Source organism: Odocoileus virginianus, chromosome 6 (genome assembly GCF_023699985.2).
Source record: "Odocoileus virginianus isolate 20LAN1187 ecotype Illinois chromosome 6, Ovbor_1.2, whole genome shotgun sequence".
Classification (NCBI taxonomy): Eukaryota; Metazoa; Chordata; class Mammalia; order Artiodactyla; family Cervidae; genus Odocoileus; species Odocoileus virginianus.
The window spans coordinates 20,368,218-20,390,230 of record NC_069679.1 but is presented as its reverse complement, the minus strand read 5'-3'; the positions used below and the strand labels follow the sequence as shown (position 1 = coordinate 20,390,230).

The window sequence follows — 22,013 nt, the reverse complement described above, 5'->3', positions numbered from 1 at the left end:
GACTAACTTCTGTTCATTCTCTGAAGTTTAAGCTTAAACACTTCTTCCTCTGGAAGGCTTTTTGATTTACTGGAGCACTCCATTTCCAGGGATCCCACTGCTTTTTGTTCTTAACTATGTTAATTGTCCCTGTTGATTAGTCATTTTCAAACCTTAGTATGCACTGGAATCTTCGAGAGGGCTTGTTAAAAGAGAGATTGGTGAGCTGCACCCTCAGAGTTTCTGATTCAGTATTTGAGGCTGGGCCTGAAAATTTGCACTTAAACAAGTTATGTTATTGCTGTATTGAAACTACACTTTGAGAACCACTGAGTTAAAGTGTTGTTAGCAATACATGTTTCTGGAAACCAAGAGAAGGCATGATTTTATGTTTTATAAATAAAACAGTATCTGATGTTGGTACATTCTCAAATGTATACCGAATATTTAAAGAAAGAAATGAATGGAGTCATCATTACAAGATCTTATATTATCTGTAAATCTCTATTTTCATTTAGAGCCTTTCATTCACTCTTGGAATGAATTTGCCTTCTAATGTGTTGATATCCCCCCCTATGTTTTTGATTGTCAAAATCTTATCTACCTTTCAACTCTCATCATAAAAGCTTTTCAGAAAATCTTATTTTACCTTTTGTTTTATAGACTTTATTTGTAATTAAAGTGTAATTAGATACTTTATGTATTCAAAATCTGTTGCATTTAAAATTATGATCATGCAAATCATCTTTAGTTCTAAAAACAAACTTTATACCATAGAAATTAGAAGAAAAGGACTCCATATTTAATTTTCATATTTACAGACACTTTTATTTTTCCTTCACAACTGTTTATTCTCAAACAAGGCTATAGATATTACAAAATTCAAATGTTTCAAAAGGGTATAAAATGTGAAATAAGACTTCCCTTGCTCCTGTTCTTCCCTCCCCTAGTACTTCCTCCCTAGAGGCAACTGTGTTACCAGTTTCTTGCCTATGGTAATCCAGGCAAGGTTTACTAGAGGCACGTGTTTAATTTTTGAATGGATTTGTTAGTGGTAGAAGTATGCATTCAAACTCAATGATAAGATAAAACTAGCAATTCGATTAAAAATTGGGCAAACAACTTGAATAGAGGATTCCACAATCGTGAATGGCAAAGAAGCACAGGGACACTCAACATCATTAGTCACTAGGGTAATAAATATTAAAGTTACAATGAGATATGCCACATAACTATTAAAATGGCAAAAATTAAAAAGACTATACCAAGTGTGGATGAGAAAGAAGTGGAACTGGAACTCTCATACACTGCTGTTGTGAATATAAATAGTACAACTACTTAAGAAAATAGGCAGTTTCTTAAAAATTTAGGCATACACCTACCATATGACCCAACTATTCCACTCCTAGGTATTTACTTGAGAAAGGGAAACCCATGTCTACATTAAGAATGCTCTTAGTGTGTTATTTGGAACAGTCAAGAACTGGAAACAATTGAAATGCTCATCCATAGATGTGTAGGTTAACAAACAGTGCTACGTCCATAAAATAGACTACTGCTCAGCAATAAAAAGGAATGAACTATTAATACATGCATCAACATGGATGAACCTCAAGATCATTATGTTGGACTTCCCTGGTAGCACGGTGGATGAGAATCCAGTTGCCAGTTCAGGGGCCACTGGTTCAATTCCTGGTCCAGGGAGATTCCACGTGCTCTGGAGCAGCTAAGCCTGCACACCACAACTACTGATCCCATGCTCTAGGGCTTTCCAGTCACGAGGACTGAGCCCAGATGCTACAACTACTGAAGCTCGTGTGCTTAGAGTCTTCGCTCTGAAACAAGAGAAGCTTCTACAAAGAGAAGCCTGTGCACTGCAAAAAAGAATAGCCTCTGCTTACCACAACTAGAGGAAGCCCAAGTACAGCAACAAAGACCCAGCTCAGCCAATAAGATAAATAAGTAATAAAAATCATTATGTTGAGTGAAAAACAAGAAAGAAAAAGGTACATATTTCATATTTGTAAAATCCTATTAAAAGTATATTAATCTACAGATTAATATACTTTAGATTAATAGATTAGACTGTAGATTAACATACATTAATATACATTATATATTAATCTGTAGGTTAATATACTTTTAATAGGATTTTACAAAAATGAAATAATATAGTATATACCTTTTTCTTTAGTGACAGAGGGGCTTTCCAGGTTGCTCAGTGGTAAACAATCTACCTGCCAGTGCAGGAGATGCTGAGACACAGGTTTGATCTCTGGGTCAGGAAGATCCCCTGGAGAAGGAAATGGCAACCCACTCCAGTATTCTTGCCTGGGAAATCCCAAGGACAGAGGAGCCTGGTGGGCTGCAGTCCATGGGGTCGCAAAGAATCGGACACGACTGAAGTGGCTTAGCATGCACAGTAACAAAAAGATCAGTGCGAATGGATGGGTAGAAGAGGGATACGAATGGATCGCAAAGGAGTAGTAGGAAACTTTTAGGGACACTGGATATGCTTACTATTATGACTTTGGTAATGGCTTCACAGATGTGTGCCTATGAAAAAAAGATCTGATTTCACACAAAATATGTGCAGCTCCTTATAGACTAATTTATATGTCCATGAATCTGTTTAAAACGTTAAAATCAAGCCTTGTCTCCCGAACTATATTTTTTTTTTTTTTTTTTTTTTTTAGGGTTGAAAGAAATCCCAAGTCTCCCTCTTCCTTCCCAACGCTAACAACAAAACCTCCACCAACACCGTGTATCAGGCCACTGAGACACCAACCCAGTCTCGCTGGTGTTTTTCTGCCGGTTTCCCACCAGGGGGCAGAAGCGGGAGAGGCCGCAGCTCCTGCTTCTCTAGCTCAGAGCCGACACTTCGCATGCACTTCCGGCCTTGTTGTGTTCCGCTTCCCGAAGAATGTACAAGCTGGGGTACGCGTTCCCAGTGAGACTGTAACCGTGAGAATATTCAGCCCCGCCGAATTTTTGCATCTCGGAATCAGGCAGCTGCAGTCGCCTCTTAGGAGAGGTCCATCGGATTCACCGCTGCTCGGAGCGGTCCTTTCTTTTCCTCTGGAGCGGAGAGAGCGCTGCCATGACGGCCCCTGCTCAGCCCAAGAAGATCGTGGCCCCTACGGTGTCCCAGATCAACGCGGAGTTCGTGACCCAGGTGGGCTGGGGCGAGTCTGGTGTGTGTGAAGGGATGAGGACTCTGAGGCTGTGAGGCCAGGGGGTGGAGTTTTCCTCGGAAAGGGAGCTCCCCGGAGGCATTTGTTCATCAATTCATTAACTCAGGCCTTTTTACTGAAGTGTATGTGCTGGGTGCCAGCCACCGTACTAGCTCTTGGGGAAACCGTGGTTAAAGAGGCTCTGCCTTGAGGGGTTCACATTCCAGGGGATACAGAAACATGGAAAGAACGCTTTCATGCTAGAGTTTGTCGCTGGAGCGATGAATTCGCAGAAGGAACACCCCATTCTACCTGAGACTGGCAAGATGTCGTAGCAGAGGTGATGCTGAAATGAGTGTTGAAGGAGGGATAGGCTTATTCTTCTCCTTAGAGTAACCTCGATCTTTGAGCGGAGTGATGAGAATCAGACAAGAGACTTGCTCCAAATAAATGCGTCTAGGAAGAGCAGTCTCCGACGCCAATGCGTGAGTATTCCTCTAGAACCCGTTACTGTGTTTTATTGTGAACCGCGGTTGGCTTTGAACAGGGAAATACAACCCCGGTAGCTCTTAGCAACATTCCTAATCCTTATTTGTTGTTTGGTGTATTGACTAACAGTGCAAGTAGCTCAAAGTAGAACTTACTACTCACCAGCTTCTTTCTTCTCTGTGCCCTGTCTCAGCAGGTTTGCCAAGGCAGAAGCATAGGAGTCACTTTGAGTCCTTCTTTTTCTAGCCTGCACTTTGCTACATTCTAAGTGTCTCTTAAATCTGTCTGCTCTCTGTGCCCTAAGCCAGGTTTCCATGGTTTTCTTCCTGGACCTAGGTATCCTAACCTGTGTTCCTGTCTTTCCACTTGCTCTCCTCAAGCTCATTTTTCATATTGTTGTCAGAGTTATTTTACCCAAATACAGATCTGATCACCTCACTTATCTTGTTACAATTTCTAATGAATTCTAATTGCCCCTAGGATAATGACTGGAGTCATCCCGTGTTTTATAATCTAGCCTGTGCTTATATCCAGTTTTCTCTGTTACTTCCCCCTTTCTAATTGTGTTTTAGCCATACTGAACTGCACTTAATTGTGCTGTGTTATCTTTCATCCCCTGGCCTTTCAACATTGTTCCCTCTATTTAGAATCCTAATCCTCTCCACCCCCCTACCCCCACCCCCTGCCCTTTTCTTATATGGTTAATTCGTTGTCATCAATCTACATTAATTTGGAGAGGTTTTTGCAGACAACTTAAACTAGATTGTTATGGTTGTTCAGTTGCTAAGTTCTGTCCAACTCTTTGCAACCCCTTGAACTGCAGCACACCAGGCTTCCCTGTCCTTCACTACCTCCCTTTGGTTGAATTCATGTCCAGTGAGTTGCTGATGCCATCCAACCATCTCATCCTCTTGTTTACCCCTTCTCCACGTGCCTTCAGTCTTTGGATCTTTGGAAGACTCATTAGAGTCTTCCAATGAGTTGGCTCTTCGCATCAGATGCCCAAAATATTGGAGCTTCAGCTTTAGCATCAGTCCTTCCAATGAATATTCAAGATTGATTTCCTTTAGGATGGACTGGTTGGATCTCCTTGCTGTCCAGGGGACCTCAAGAGTGTTCTCCAACACCACAGTTCAAAAGCAACAGTTCTTAGGTGCTCAGCCTTCTTTATGATCCCGACTCTTACATCCATACATGACTGCTGGAAAAACCATAGCTTTGACTATACGTACCTTTGTCAGCAAAGTGATGTCTCTGCTTTTTAATATGCTATTAAGGTTTGTCATAGCTCCAGACTAGATTAGAACCCTCTTTTCACATATACTTGAAATTTTTGGTAGAAGTTATTAGTTTCCTCCCCTCAGGGAGCTTACAGTTTAGAGATGAGTCAGTAAATGAACAGGGTAGTTTCAGACAGTGATTATTGATATCAGGAAAATGAAACAGCATTGTGACAGAGCAGATGGGGTGTATGAAAGCAGTCAGGAAGGTCCTCTCTGAGGTGATTTTGACCTAAGACCTGAATGCCAGAAAAGGAGCCAGTTGGGGAAGAGCAGGGAAACAGTCTGGGGAGAAGCAAGTGCAGATGCCTTATGGCATGTAGGTAAAGAAGCCAGGAGAGCGAACTTGTGAAAGGAAGGATGGTAGAAATGGAGACAGAGAGCATGTAGGGACAGGACCATTTCCCTGCCCTAACTCCATGATTTCTGAGCACCTGGTGCACCTAACCAGAGAAGGTGCTTTCTAATGATTATTGAGTGAATGAGGTGTAGACGTTAAATCTTAGTTATAAAGAAGATCAGAGATCTGAATTCTGTGATCTCACTTTTTTAATGAAAAGCATTTTTTAGCAATAAAGTATTCTTAAAGTATGTACATTGTTTCTTTTGAGACATAATGCTATCCATGTACTAGACTACTGTTATTGTTATGTCCGACTCTTTTGTGACTCAGTGGACTGAGCCCGCCACGTTCCTCTGTCTATGGGATTTCCCAGGCAAGAATACTGGAGTGGGTTGCCATTTCCTTCTTCAGGGGATCTTCCTGACGAAAGGATTGAAACCTAGTCTCCTGCATTGGAGCCTTTGGCCACCTGATTCGAAGAACTGACTTATTAGAAAAGACCCTGATGCTGGGAAAGATTGAGGGCAGGAGAAGGGGACGACAGAGGATGAGATACTGACTTGATGGACATGAGTTTGAGCAAGCTCCAGGAGTTGGTGATGGACACGGAGGCCTGATGTGCTGCAGTCCATGTGTTCGCAAAGAGTTGGACGTGACTAAGCGACTAAACTGACTGACTCCTGCATTGGCAGGCGGATTCTTTACCACTGAGCCACCAGGGAAGCCCTCTGAGTGTGTGCTAATCACTTAAAGATTTATTGTTTTGCACATCAACATTCCTGAGGACTTTGGATCTGGTGTTTAGTACTAGCTCACTTGTTAACATTTTATTGTGGGCAGCTCATTTATTTTTTCTAAACCTGGGTTTCCTTAGCTCTATGCTGAAGATGTTTGACTGTGGTTATTAACTTTCCCCTAGGGGTGATAAAAAGGTATGTTTTGTTTTGTTTTTAAAATCACAGTAGCAGGGTGCCATGCAGGGTATCACTGACATTCAGTAGATTGTGGCCGAAGATGCTCACTGGTCTGCAAGCCCATGTAGTCCCCTTAGTAATTAAGTGACTCTTACCCAGCGTGGCACTGTGTCAGGAGTGCTTGTTACTGAATGATCTTGGTCCTTTAGCTCTACAGTGGTATGAATGTATGACTTACTATGTATACTGTTTACTTTTGCAGTTAGCATGTAAATATTGGGCACCCCATATCAAGAAAAAGTCACCCTTTGATATAAAGGTAAGTGCTTTTGATTTGCAGCATCCTTTTCGAATAAGTATGCTCTTTCTGTCTCTTTTTCAACAGCTGATTCATCAAAAGCTTTTCACTTTTTTTTTAAAGTTAAAATGAATGGTCTTCTAAACTAATGATTACTCATAAGAGAAAAGTTGAAAAATACAGAGGCTACACATAGGAGAATAAAAGATTATTACTCAGTGATCACCTCTACTATCATTTGTTGTGTTTCCTTTAAGCGTTTTAAAAAGTGTGTGTGGATTTTCCTGCTCATAGATTCTTAGATTGTTTTTGATTTATCATTATTAGATGACCATGTAATGAATGTCTTTGTAAATATACAGCAGTTTTCCTACAGTTTTTTTGACAGTTCACCTAGGATAGAATCTGTTGTTCTCTGGTTGATGAACTACAATGAATATCTACAATAATGGTGGAAGAGGGGTGACTTGTTTAGTGTATCGAATGGGCTTAGGATTCATGTGACACAGTTTAGAATAATTGAAAAGAAAAAAGCCTAAACGTAAGATTAATTCTTACTGAAATAGGTTCTTTAAAGAGCTGACGTGAAATATAATAGAGCTGACATATTGCATGCCACTTAACATGTAGTAAAGACTGACATAAAGCTTTGCCATTATAAATCGAATTGTGGTACTTTAGGCACTCTTAGTAAAACTCAACCCCAAATTTCTTATTATTTGAGCTTAAATGTTTTATCTATAAATATATTTGTTTTGCCAGCAATCCCATTTTATTCATTAGGAAGATATTAAACTTGATATACATTAGTTACTCTTAATTATTGGCCAGGTTGCTTTATCTTACTTTATGTTGTCTGTATATGTTTATGCTTGTATATGTTGTATCTGTTGAGTCATTTTCCATTGATGACAAAATTATCTTCATGACGGTACTAGATTGAGTTGAACCTAATTAGATCAAGATTTTTAGAGATTAAATTTTGGCTAACCATTTAGATCATTTTAGTTAATACTAGAGATAATTCTAGATGAAGCTATGTATGCCTGTTCAGAAAAATTTTATTTTTATTTTCACTTGGTATTTAAAGAAGATTATGCCCTTCATTTTATTATTTTTTAATAATTTAGATTTTGATAAAAAGCAGAAGAAGACAGAAATTTCATGTAAATTCAAGATTTGCTTGCCTCATTGTCTTCCTGCCTTTACCACCCACAAGCATTTATTTGACAGATATACTCTGAGCAATTAAAGGATATCATAGTTAGCATAAAATTATATTATACCATGTTAAAGCGCTTCTTAATTTTAACTTTTTTTTTAAACTACTCATCTCTAGCACTACTATTACTTCTGCTACTGTTAACTGTTATTAAAGGCTCACCATATGCAAGGACCTGGGCTGAATTCCTTATGTGTGTTGTCTTTTAGCAAACCCATGGGGTACTTAATAGTATAATTAGATCCTTTTTGTATACTGGGAAACAGCCTTAGTAGCAGTCATGCACTTGGAGAGGTTGTCGCCATCAGCAGTGAAGGTGACTGCTTTGAATCAGGCTTCCAACTCCAGAACCTGAATTCTTAGGGATCATACCATCTTACCCACCCTAACCCAAGTTAAGTGGAAATCTGAGGTTTTATCATGCATTTGGAAAACAGAATGTAACGATTGGCGTTTGTTTCTGTTGTCTCTTTGTGCTTTTAGTTTGCTTTCTAATTTTTGAAAACACATTGTTAAAGCTCTTAGATGAAGGCTGGTAACATTTAGTATACTTTGTTAAAACTATGTTTTAAAAATTATCCTGATCTTGTGAATTTTTGTTTTCCCTAGAAATGAAATAAATACATCATTTTAATAATTATTTCTATGATTATTTTTATGTAGACATATTTATTTTTTCTACTCCTTCGCTTTCTTGTTATTTTACATTTTGAGGAATATAATGGGATTATAAAAAATATCTCTGAAGTATTATTTCACTAGCAGTAATATTTGATAACTTTCCGAAACAACTTTTGTGTAATCTCAGTAACTGAAAACTCTTGAGTCTGAAAAAAATTATTTGAGATATTAAACGTTTTTATATTTTTAACAACAGGTGATTGAAGATATATATGAGAAAGAAATTGTCAAATCAAGGTAGGAACAAGTTTAATTTTTATACATAGGAATTATTGTTTCTAACTTGGATCTCCTGAGTTTCCAAACTAAATGTAATTATAAATTTGGAACTTTCTTTTCTTTCTTGATTTGGTCATCAAGGAGATGGTAGCTGGAAAAATTACATCTAGCTGCTGGAGAGTCAAGATATTTCTTTGCCTTGTAATTTTTAACTCAGATTAGAGAGATTACATTCTTTAGGGTTTATTTTGTTTTTGAAGGATGTGAGGAAGATTAAACATGGAGATTTAAAATTTTCAGTTTAGTTAATACTAATTTTCTTACCATTTTCTGATATGTCTTTTCAAAAGATTATTTTAAAATTGGAAAAGTAAATATACATGATAATTGAATACCAAATAATGAAATACGTATTTTGTACAAGCTATATATATAATAAAAAATTATTTTGAACAATACACAGAAGGGGGTAAGTTTCAGTAAATCTTCTTCCCTGACCCTTAACCCTCAGTGTCTTTATTTATATATACATGTGTTTCAGTTCTCTGCCCCTGTGATTTTTTTAAAACTGCGTCTTGGATGTTTTTCCATATTTGCACCTGTAGACATATATGCCCAATCAGTATTTTAAAAGGTAATTGACTAACTGTTTTAGTATTAAATGGAAACATTCATGTTATGAATGTCATAGACCTTATAAAATGGCAGATTTTATTTTTTTCATGTGTTCCATGAAATTAGGAGGTGAATTTTACTAAATATTGTAAACACAGTGTCAAAATAAGAGGCTGGTTGTTTTGTTTTAATGATTGATTCTTGAGCCCGATTGATTCTAGAGCCTTTGGTCCTAACAGGACCAAAGACCATGTTAAGGTTTGTTTGTTTTAAATTTGAAGAGCAGTAGGAAACCAGTGAAGCCTGATGGTGGTATTTGAAAAATGCCCCCATTGGAGGGGGTCAGAGTCAGGTAGTTAGCTAGGTGAATATTGTTGTAGTCTGGTTAAAGATAATAATGGCATGGATTAGCATGGGAAGGTGAGATACAGAGGAGTTACCAATTTGAGAGAGAGGGAAGTGAAAAGATGGTTGGTGGCCGGATGTGATAAGTGTGGGAAGGGAGGAATCAAGGATGACTCCACAAAGTTTTCGGCCAAGGTAGTCAGGTGATTAGCTGCCATTCCTGACTTTTGCTGTTGTTGGTGGTGGAATTGGGTATAGAAATGTTGAATTCTAGCTACTAAAGAGCCTTATAGATGTAGAATAGGCAGTTAGGTGTCTAGGTGTAGAGTTATGAATAGAGGACTCGGGTGAGCCTACTTAGAGCACCAACCACCATTTTAGTGCTAAAGGGTACATGAGTGAACATGGCAAGTAAAGTCTCATGTTAACTCATGGAGCTTATGCTCTAATTCTTACGTAGACAGATAACATATGCAGATGTAGCGTCAGCAGGCTGTGAGTGCTATAAATTAAAGTGGGATCAGGGTACAGTGACAAAGACTGCTACTTTAGATTGAATGATCAGGCAGTCCTCTCTTAAGGTGTATCACATGTGAGCCAACACGTTAACTGCTATCTTCCTTTTATGGATGAGAAAATGGAGGTACAGAGAGGTTAAGTAACTAGCCCAAGATATTTTACCGTAGGTGGATAAAGAGGCTGCGCCAGTTATTAAATCCTTTTCTCTGGCTCTTATCCAGTACTTTGTTCTTAAATAGGACAGGGTCCATTTGCTCTTTAGGACTCTCTTAACCCATACACTGTGATTTAATTGTTAATCCAATTATGAATCCATCTAAGTGATTTTTATACTGAAGAAAAAGGGATAACTTATAGAGCAGTTTACTTTTGCCAGTGTTTAGATTTCTTTTCATTAAAATTGTTTAAGCCTCTTTACAATGAAATTAATAGATACTGCATAAAATGTACAGAAATGTATAGCCTTCTGAATTTTACCACCACCGAGGTTAAAAAAAACACACACACCAACATTGTCAGCATCCTAGATTCCCTTGTATGCCCCTTTGCTTTACCATTTAAATATGTAAATATGCAAACATGAATACTGTAGTTTAATTTTGCTTGGTTTTAAACTGTAAAAAAAAAAGGAACCACATAATATGTACTCTTTTGTGACTGGCTTCCTTTGTTCACTGATATTATTTGATTTTTTAATCTTCTGTTTAACAATCAATCTGGAGTAGATAGCTCAGAAGTTCATGTCAAGTCCTTGTCAACCTTTTAACAAACTTTGTATAAGTAATATTTGTCTTTATTACTTGTAACTTTTCATCCTTTAAAGATTTTCTGGCATGTCTAATCTCTAGACCCATTTTTATATCTTATATATATATATAAAACATTAGTTAAGCTCTTTACCTGTCTCAGCAAGTTTAATTTGCAAAGCTGGAAGCTTATATCCAGTGGCATGCATATGGTCTGGCTACTTTATTTCTAATATACAAAATGATAAAGCTATATTAGTGGACATTTGGACTTATCTTTGCAGAGATACCCTGTAACTGCAGGATCATTTATCCATATAAAACAAACACTTCTGTTTCTTAAAGTATATACAGAAATATCTGATTCTGCCTCTACAATTTTCTAATATTTTAGACTTAATATCAAAACTATATGACATGTCTGTAATACACATTTGTGTCCTTTATATAGGAAGGCAGGCATGACTTCAGCAGAACGTTTCCATTCGATTACCATTAAATTAAAGAAGATTAGTGCTTAAGAAATTGAGGCAGACTAGCTTTTGGCAATGGTGATCCAATAATATCGGTGATCCAATATTATGAATATTGATGTGAACCTGCGTTTTTATTAAATCTACTCGGCTTATTAGTTTGTGTGTTATATACTTGTATGTCGTGGTGCTAATTGTGTTTGTTATATGAATAGGATGTAATTCTTCTTAGTTTTTAAAAATAAATAAAGTGAACAAAATAAAAATATATAAAAGCAAAATTTGCTTTCTTCAGTGTTTTATTGGACATAATTATTCTGATATGTGAGGCAGTATTAAAACAAGATTCCAGAATACATCTGTATTAGTAACTTAGAAATGTTATATTCTCTATTTAAATATTTTTACTATTGACTTTTATATTTTTAGGTTTGCCATCAGAAAGATAATGCTCTTGGAATTTAGGTGAGTTAAAAGACTTTACTTTGATGATGTTAAAGATGACAGTATGACTTAACTTTTAACTAGGTTTTCTGTACACTTCTGTGAGTTGGTAAGAAAATAATTACTATAGACTTTTGAAGTTTTATATTTTTGTGTTTGGCTTATTTTGGATGTGTATGACATCTTTTGTTTTCAAGGCTGTTGTTCCGTTGTTAGAGTAACTGTATTTTGAAGTGTTTCTCACTAATTAAGATAGGGTGTGCTGAGCAATTTCTGAACTCTTACTTGGTTCCTCTAGTTACAATGGGAGTAAACTGGAATGCATTCTATAGCCATTTTTTTCCTTCCAAGCTTATTTATTATTACCAAACCAACCTTGTCCTGACCTAAACCATTTACAAATATTTCAGGCAGAAGAGGATATGCAATTTTTAGATTATAATTTAGATTATATTACAGCTAGGTATGGCCAGTAGACTGGAAGTAAAAGCTAAGATTGTTGTTGATGATAGTAGTATTTCTCATTTATTGAACCTTATGCTAGACATAGTGTTAAACATTTTATATATACAGCAATCATAGCAATCCTGCAAAAAGTCAGCATTATACTTTCCATATACTGAAGGAAAAAAACTGAGATCAGAGCAGTTAAGTAATTTATTCAAGATAATGTGTTTTAAGTAACTGGTGGAGCTAGGCTGCCAGTGTCCGATGCCAAAGTTCATGGTTTTTCCACTTCTCCACACTCTCTTGAGGTATAGTCTGCATCAGAAGTCAGTCTCTGTTTTAATGACTGTAACTCTGGGGGATAGTAAAAGACAGGGAAGCCTGATGTGCTGCAGTCCAAGGTTGCAAAGAGTCAGACATTACTTAGAGACCGAAAAGCAACAACTCCCTTCATAAACTGATTTGATCCTCACAAAAATGGCATAAGACTAGCGATCTCTTCAAGAAAATTAGAGATACCACGGCAACATTTCATGCAAAGATGGGCAAATAATGGGCCCAGACATGGTATGGGCCTAACAGAAGCAGAAGATATTAAGAAGAGGTGGCAAGAATACACAGGAGAACTGTACAAAACAGGTCCTCACGACCTGGATAATCATGATGGTGTGAACACTCACCTAGAGCCAGACATCCTGGAATGTGAAGTCAAGTGGGCTTTAGGAAGCATCTACGAACAAAGCTAGTGGAGGTGATGGAATTCCAGTTGAGCTATTTCAAATCCTAAAAGATGATGCTGTGAAAGTGCTGCACTCAACATGCCAGCAAATTTGGAAAACTCAGCAGTGGCCACAGGACTGGAAAAGGTCAGTTTTCATTCCAATCCCAAAGAAAGGCAATGCCAAAGAATGCTCAAACTACCACACAATTGCACTCACCTCGAAATTAAGGTAGTAAAGTAATGCTAAAAATTCTCCAAGCCAGGCTTCAACAGTACATGAACCGTGAACTTCCAGATGTTCAAGTTGGATTTAGAAAAGGCAGAGGAACCAGAGATCAGATTGCCAACATCTGTTGGGTCATCGAAAAAGCAAGAGAGTTCCAGAAAAACATTTACTTCTGCTTTATTGACTGTGCCAAAGCGTTTGACTCTGTGGATCACAACAAACTGTGGAAAATTCTTCAAGAGACAGGAATACCAGACCACCTGACCTGCCTCCTGAGAAATCTGTACACAGGTCAGGAAGCAACAGTTACAACTGGACATGGAACAACAGACTGGTTCCAAATCGGTAAAGGAGTATGTCAAGGCTGTATTTTGTCACCCTGCTTGTTTAACTTATATGCAAAGTACATCATGAGAAATGCTGGACTGGATGAAGCACAAGCTAGAATCAAAAAGATTGCTGGGAGAAATATCAATAACCTCAGATATGCAGATGACACCACCCTTGTGGCAGAAAGTGAAGACGAACTAAAGAGACTCTTGAGGAGAGTGAAAAAGCTGGCTTAAAGCTCAACATTCAGAAAACTAAGATCATGGCATCCAGTCCCATCACTTCATGGCAAATAGATTGGGGAAACAGTGGAAATAGTAAGAGACTTTGTTTTTTTGGGCTCCAAAGTCACTGCAGATGGTGACTGCAGCCCTGAAATTAAAAGACGCTTACTCCTCTGGAGAAAAGTTATGACCAGCCTAGACAGCATATTCGGAGAAGGCAATGGCACCCCACTCCAGTACTCTTGCCTGGAAAACCCCATGGATGGAGGAGCCTGGTAGGCTGCAGTCCATGGGGTCGCTGAATCGGACACGACTGAGCGACTTCACTTTCACTTTTCACTTTCATGCATTGGAGAAGGAAATGGCAACCCACTGCAGTGTTCTTGCCTGGAGAATCTCAGGGACAGCAGAGTCTGGTGGGCTACCGTCTATGGGGTCGCACAGTGTCAGACACGACTGAAGCAACTTAGCAGCAGCAGACAGCATATTAAAAAACAGAGACATTACTTTGCCAACAAAGGTCCATCTAGTCAAGGCTATGGTTTTTCCAGTAGTCATGTATGGATGTGAGAGTTGGACTATAAAGAAAGCTGAGCACCAAAGAATTGATGCGTTTGAACTGTGGTGTTGGAGAAGACTCTTGAGAGTCCCTTGGACTGCAGGGAGATCCAACCAGTCCATCCTAAAGGAAATCAGTCCTGAATATTCATTGGAAGGACTGATGCTGAAGCTAAAACTCCAATACTTTGGTCACCTGATGCAAAGAACTGACTCATTTGAAAAGACCCTGATGCTGGGAAAGATTGAAAGTGGGAGGAGAAGGGGACAACAGAGGATGAGATGGTTGGATGGCATCACCAACTCAATAGACATGAGTTTGGGTAAACTCTGGGAGTAGGTGATGGGCAGGGAGGTCTGGCGTGCTGCACCCCATGGGGTCGCAAAGAGTCAGACACGACTGAGCGGCTGAACTGATCTGAACTGAGCTGAGGTGTTATTATTGCAGAGAAAAATTGAAGTTTGTAGCTATGAATTGACTTGTAAGTGAAATGACTGCTATATCTTAAGAACTGTATTGTTATTAAATACTTGATCTCATTTAACCCTCATAATAGTTCCAGTGAGATCTTCCTTATTTTATAGAGAGCACTTAGGCTAGAAATTGGATCCATATGGCCCTTAGATTAATATACTTTTTCATCATACCATGCCATCTTTCAAGAAGAACAATAAAAGTCAAATGGTTGCTGATACACAGGATAAAACCAGAGTTGTATAGTCCTGGCAGATACCAGATACCAAAAGAATTGCAAGAACTAAAGGAGAAAGCAGCAGAACATATTTTGGCGCCAATGACAGTGAAAGATTTTTAATAACTGAAAAAGTGCGTTGTTACCTCCCAAGAACTTTTATATAATTTCTGGGTGAAAATGCCATTTTCTCTGTGCCAGCCTCCAGACACAATAATTCTCATTTGTAGTAGAGATGATTGATGGTCTCTTGGTAGAGTGGAAAGTGAGATGGCATGGAGAAGGTGTCTAGGTATAGGAGAGTGAACTGAATCTTGAGAAAACTCATCAGAGGGACATGTTGTTATAGGTTACACTATATAGGTTACATTTGCTGCAGTTGCCAAAATAGAATCAGGGAATTAGTGAACAGTCCTTAAGTTTGGTTTAAAGAGATGTAGTTTGGAGTGTGGTCTGTATCATCCATTTATCACAGAGATAAGTGCATCATCTTGGGCAGACCATTGTCTCATATTCTCAGACTCCTCATCTGAAAAATGTAAAGAATAGGTTTGGAATTGACTGTGTAATCAGGTATTACCCATGATATTACTGTTAAAAACTGTGGCAAGCAAATGATATCTGTGGGGCATCTGGCTGAATCAAATATAAAGATACTCTGAAATGATATGTATTCCAACTAAACTGCAAAAAAAGGGGTACAGCTAAAACCTTGATGAATGTGAGTCCAGACTGTCAAATTACAGGGCACATTACAGCAAGATTTAGTTGAAGCAATGAAGAGCAGAATTAGGTACTCCTCAGAAAACCACAGGTAATTAAATCATATACATACTGTCAAATCATGTTTAAAATTATTATGAGTATAAAAGAAGAAATAGAATGTGTGTAAGAAACAAGACACTAAAAATGGACAGGTTTGGGGGAAAATGAAAATAAAAGTCCTTGAAATTAAAAAAACTCAGGGGTTAAATTGAATAGATTAGACACAGCTAAAGAGGGAATTAGTGAATGGGGATTTAGAGCTGAGAAAAATAACAAATAACAGAAAAGAGAAATAGAGGTGTAAAGCATACAAGGCAGTTAAGAGATACGGAGGCTGGAATGAGAAGGCCCATTAGAAGTTTCAGCAGAGGTTTAGGGAAAATGAGGGAGTGGCAACTTAGAAGAGATGATGGCTAAGAATTTTCTACAGTTGAAACATGAGTCTGTAAGATTCAGGAAGTATATCTGTGAACAGAGCAACAGTGACAAAAATCTTAAAATCTGCTAGAGGAAAAACGATTACTCAGAAGAAGAAGAACAAATTGACTGGTAGTAGACTTCGCAATTGCAATAATAGAAAAGATAGTTGAATGAGTCTAGTAAATAGAAAAACAGAACTATCGACCAAGAAAGAATTCTGTCACCAGCTAAATTGCATGAAATAAACAGATTTCAGACAGAATCATACTAAGAGACTTGCTAACAGAAGTTCTGAAGGGCATAACTTAGGGAAAAGGAATTTAAACTTGTAAAAAAAGAATGATACAAAGTTTCATGCATTTACTATATGAGAGAGTAGTCTATAACTTGGAGTCTTTTGGCAGTTATTTAGGATAAAATACTATTTACCAGTTTCCTAGGCTCTTTAAACTAAGTAAGAATGATTCCTAAGATAAACCCTTGGAAATATCAACATGAGGAGACCTTTGAAGCTTAAGAGGAAGTAGAAAAATTCTGTTATAGGGCAATCTGAAATGCACAACTGTGTGTGCGCACATGTGCATGCTTGCATGTATACATGAAGACGTCAGTGAAAAGTTATATTGAAAAGTTATTCATGTGGAGTGATTTAAAATAGAAACAAAAAAGTTCTGTGTTCTGCATTAGTGCTTGAGAAGATTTTACAGCCCACGACAGTAATTGAAGTTTATAACTACTCTGAACAAGAAATGGTTAAGTTTTGTTTTGAAAATCAGAATTACTTAGTTTAGGAATGTTTTCACCAGTCTTAAAATAAGAATTTTGATGTTTTGAAAAGAAAATGCCAGTTACCTTGAAAACTGACTTATGTTAAATGCCTTGTAAATTAAGTAACAGATCCTCTTTTTGGGTAAGTCTTTTTCTTAGTTTTCAGAAATCATTTGGTCCTGATATGAGTTTGTGTTCATTTCTCAGTTACTTTTGTCTGTGAAGCTGTCCATTGTATCATTTTAGAGCTGGTATTTGTCAGATATTTTTGTTTTTTACTCTGTGAAGCACCTTAGATAAGGAAATATCCAGTGCTCTAATGGTGATAATTATACATGTCAGTAATCTTTGATGTTTTCTTACTTTGAAAGTATAAGACTCTCATTCTCCAGAGCCATATTTGCTACACATGTTTGCAGTAGTAGGACTGACCTACATTATACATTAATTTGTGAAGGACTCTCAGACTATAAATACAGATTTTCAAGAAGTTGTAAGTAATTAGACTTTTTCAGGGGAGTGATATAATGATATGGTAGTAACTAATGAAATATTCTATGCCTTTTTATTCTTTACAGCCAGTATCTTGAAAATTACCTCTGGATGAATTATTCTCCAGAAGTGTCTAGCAAAGCCTATTTAATGTCAATCTGCTGCATGGTGAATGAAAAATTCAGAGAAAATGTCCCTGCATGGGAGGTAACAGATTTAAGTTACTTCATAGCTTCCTTACTGTGCTCACTTATGCTGTTACAAAGTAGCTTTATTACTGATAATATTTTTAGAATGGGACTTTATCCAAAAATAAAGTAAATATCGAGAAAAAGAATGGATGTATGAAAAGTCTTGGTTTGGCCAAAAAGCTTGTTCAGGTTTTCCCTAAGATGGTTTGGAGAAAGCCAAACAAACTTTTTGGCCAACACAATGACATTTCTTTTGGTTTTAGTTCTTTCTTTAATATGTTGTGAATTGAAAAATTATTAATGTGAAGTTATTTTTCTGCTTTGTGCTTAAAACAAAGAATGGCATGGATTATAAAGACTTTTACATCAGATAAAGTAAATTTTATATTAAGTAGCTCAAAGAGTCAGACATGACAGTGATTGAACTGAACTGAGCTCAGATAATGTTCAATGAGATAATATTTTTCAGTGCCTTGTTTCACAACAGAGAGTATGTGTTTATAGTTTTACCCAAGTAAAGTAGTATGTCTAAAGTCAAGACAGTATTGCATATAGGGTTATTGTTACCGTCTTTCTAAATTCCACATATATGCGTTAGTATACTGTATTGGTCTTTATCTTTCTGGCTTACTTCACTCTGTATAATGGGCTCCAGTTTCATCCATCTCATTAGAACTGATTCAAATGAATCCTTTTTAATGGCTGAGTAATATTCCACTGTGTGTATGTACCACAGCTTCCTTATCCATTCGTCTGCTGATGGGCATCTAGGTTGCTTCCATGTCCTGGCTATTATAAACAGTGCTGCGATGAACAGTGTAAAGTAATTAGCCTCCAACTAATAAAAATAAATGGTAAAAAATAATAATAATCAAGTCAAGACAGGTGCTTATATTGTAATTTCAGTCTTCTCTTTATCTGATTTGGGATCTGTTTTCTGTTTTGAAATTTGTAATTGACATTTTCTCTTTGAACTACTGTAACAGAGCCTTGATCAGCTAACAAAGGTCCAAAATCTAGGTTTTCTTTGGCCATTATGAAATGGTCAGCTCATCAAAAGAGTTCCTTCCCCTCAATCATACTTCTTTAAATGAAGGAAAGCTGTGTATACTTGCCATCTCTTTTGAGGGGATGGTCTCCAAAATGAAAAGGTGTTAACATTCTTTAAGATTAAATCCATGGACCCTCAAATATTCATTATTACCATTGTATAAGGGCCTTGTGTCTTATTGAGAAATCTTAGAGCTTTCTTAAAGTTGCTTCGAACCTCCAGAGGAAGGGAGAGGGACACCAGAGAATGACTTCATCAGTTTTCATGCTGTAAAGACCACTTTGGTGATTAGAGTTGATACAGATAAAGAGAAGAGGTTACACAGGTTTGGAAAGTAAAATTGATTGGATTTGATAATCGAAGTAGCTTGAGGGAGGGGATATTATTTTCAGTAACCTTCCAGGTTTGGGCAACTGAATGTAAAAGATGAGAGGTGCCTCTCACCAAGATAAGTAGAAGAGGGTTGAGGAATACTTTGGCGGGTACAAAATTGTTGAATTGAGTTTTGGACTTTCTGAGTTTAAATTGCTTTTGGAATATCTAGATGAAATTGTAGTAGACAAAGCAATCTAAGGAGTGAAGAAATGTGGACTGAAGATGTGTATTTAGAATCATTAGCATATGGTATTTGAAGTAATGGGAGAGGGAGAAGAAGAATGAGGCCGGATCCCCAGGGACACTGCCTTGTAAACTGGCAAAGAAGAGAAACCTTCACATCAAAAAGGAGTTCAGGGATGGTGAGCATCTTTAGGACGTGACAGTTATAGCAGCTTCAGGGGAGTGCTGTACACGGAAGCTTGTTTTAGAGAAATAACTGCAAACAACTAGTGTAGGTCGTACATTTGGAGCACTTGCCTATAAAAGAGAAGAGAGGCAACAAAGATGGGCAGGTAGATCACAGAGGAGCTTGAATATGTTTACATTATTTGTCTTTTCTTTTTAAAACGTTATTTGTATATTAAGAGTAAAGAGATAATATAAAGGAAAGGATGTCTTTGAGATTAAATAGAATATGAAGACTTCAGTTTTTGCTCAAGATGTTTCTTTGTTTAAATTAAAAGAACTGAAGCACTTCAGATTTTTAATAAAAAAACAAATCCTAAGCTAATTACCAGCCTAATACTTGAAGAAAAAATAAAGGAACCAAAGCCGTTATTTTATTAGCTGAAAATTTCTGCAACTCTCACATTTCCTTGTCAGAAGTCTATATTTGACTTGCCACAGTGAATTATAAGTAAGCAAGTAATCTTTTTATAATTATTACAGTTGGTTAATAGACTTCTAAAAAGTCTGCCAGTGTTCGCTTACAGGAGAAAAAGAGGTGAGCAAGCCATTTCAAAATTTTATTCTTTCTCTTTTCAGACTTTTAAGAAGAAGCCAGATCATTTCCCATTCTTTTTCAAGTGCATCTTGAAAGCAGCATTAGCTGAAACTGATGGTGAATTTTCACTCCACGAACAGACAGTCTTACTGCTTTTTCTTGACCACTGCTTCAATAGTTTGGTAATTTTACTTTATCTTTTGGGAGAATGTTCAGATTTTCTTACTCTTTTAAGTTGACTGTAAATGAGATTAGCTCTGCAGCGAGCTCCTCATAGTTTAGTGAAGAATGAGGACAGTGCTAACATTTCAGCCCCTTCTTGGGAAAATCATCTTGTAGGATCTGTTTGCTTTTTAATAGATTTGAACTTAATCCATTCTTTTTTCTATCTAGCTTCTAAGTAAAATGATAAGAACTGAAATTCTTCAAATGTAGAGCAGCAAAGAGTCTGTTAACATGAACATTGAGTAATGAGATCAGTGTCATAAACTATACACAGGAACATAGCTTCCTTACTTCTCAGTCATACCTCATACATAACCTGGCAGGTCAGCAGAAGAGTTCCATTTTGAATTGACTGTTCAGGGGTGATTATGGATGATCTTTCAAAATCTCTTGGGTTGCCTATGATACATTTTTCATTCTTTGTAAGATTATGTTCTAAAAAATAAACATTTATAGTAATATCTTATTTGTACTTCTCTCCGGTGGTTATCTGAAGGTATTTATCTTTAAATAAATAGGTATATACCTCTGTGTGTGTGTGTGTGTGTGTGTGTATGTGTATAAAGGTGCTTCTGAATTGATAGTGCATTTAGACCCATGCAGGATAATGCATGAGGTTCTTTCTTACCCTGAAAACAGTGTTGATAGATGAATGGTTATTGTTTGTTTCCATGTAGTACCTCACATGGGTCTTGCAAAGACCAGAAAAAGATTTATATTCAGTATTACCTCTTTAAAACATTTATTAAATTAAACAAAGCAAATATAAATAGATGTGATTCCTTGTCAGAAATGGAACAAAACCAAGATTTAATTAGTATTGGTAGTTTGGTGCTAGTTTAATTAACTTAAAAGCTAGCTTATTATTATTGGTACTTTTTTTCAGTTTACCACCAGTATTCATTATTTGAGGTAGTTATGCTCTAAAAAATAGCTGTGAACACAGAATTCGCTTAAAACTGAACTACTGCTCTTAGGGAAAATACAGAGAGAGTTTCATGCAGGCCTCTGGTCACGTTTTCATCAGGTGATCAATGTATAGCCTTATTTTATGTGTTTCTGTTTAAAGTCACTTTGTTGTTGATCAGCAACAACTATGTTGTTGATTTGTTAATGTTGAACTTAACTTATGTAACTTATCTTACATAAATGCTGTAACTTATGTCTGAACAAACTTACCTAACACACAGTATTTTCTCTTTAAGGCACATCACAGCATTCTTCCCCCGGGAACACTGAACAACACTGAAGCCCTGTGCCTGGGGCCATTGTAAATAGCAAAATCACCAACAAAAATCACAATATTGTGAGAGAGTAGCACTAAATAGACCAAAAAGAGATGCTAGCGTAAGAGAGCTGAAGCAGGAAGGCAGAGCACACCTTGTCTAACCTCAGCTCAAAATGTGCGTGTTGGGCAGTTCCCACTTTGCTCTGTGCTGTCCTGAATGACGGTGAAAGCCTTGGCAGTATTGAATTGAGGGCTACAAATATATTTTGCAAATTGATGAAATCACAAATATGGAATTTACAAATCATGAGGCTTAGCTTTATCTTTTTAAAAATGGATTGAACTTCTTAATAATAAAAAATTGTTGATTTGAAAGAATTGATGGCATATTTCCCTCCATGACTGTTTTAAACAGGAAGTAGACTTGATACGGAGTCAAGTACAGCAGCTTATCTCTCTCCCAATGTGGATGGGCTTACAGCCTGTAAGTATCTCAGTTCAGAAACTTACATGTATTTGTAAGTGGAACATGTGGTTTTAGATGGTGTAGCTTTAATATGAATATAAAATGGCAGTTAAAAATCCCCCACCAAATTTGTCTAATTTACTATGTA

General features: G+C 37.1%; 1 protein-coding gene across 2 annotated transcripts in view; it reads left to right on the top strand.

The window, feature by feature from the left end:
* The window catches only part of AQR (aquarius intron-binding spliceosomal factor), a 97,466-nt gene that overhangs the window by 13,717 nt on the left and 61,736 nt on the right, over positions 1-22,013 (top strand). For both annotated transcript variants that reach the window (XM_020879116.2, XM_020879115.2), the window contains exons 2-8: positions 2,676-3,154; positions 6,441-6,497; positions 8,576-8,616; positions 11,726-11,761; positions 17,470-17,590; positions 19,988-20,128; positions 21,815-21,883. In XM_020879116.2, coding sequence (XP_020734775.2) covers positions 3,080-3,154; positions 6,441-6,497; positions 8,576-8,616; positions 11,726-11,761; positions 17,470-17,590; positions 19,988-20,128; positions 21,815-21,883 — 540 coding nt within the window. In that variant the 5' untranslated portion in view covers positions 2,676-3,079. The remainder of the gene's footprint in view (positions 1-2,675; positions 3,155-6,440; positions 6,498-8,575; positions 8,617-11,725; positions 11,762-17,469; positions 17,591-19,987; positions 20,129-21,814; positions 21,884-22,013) is intronic.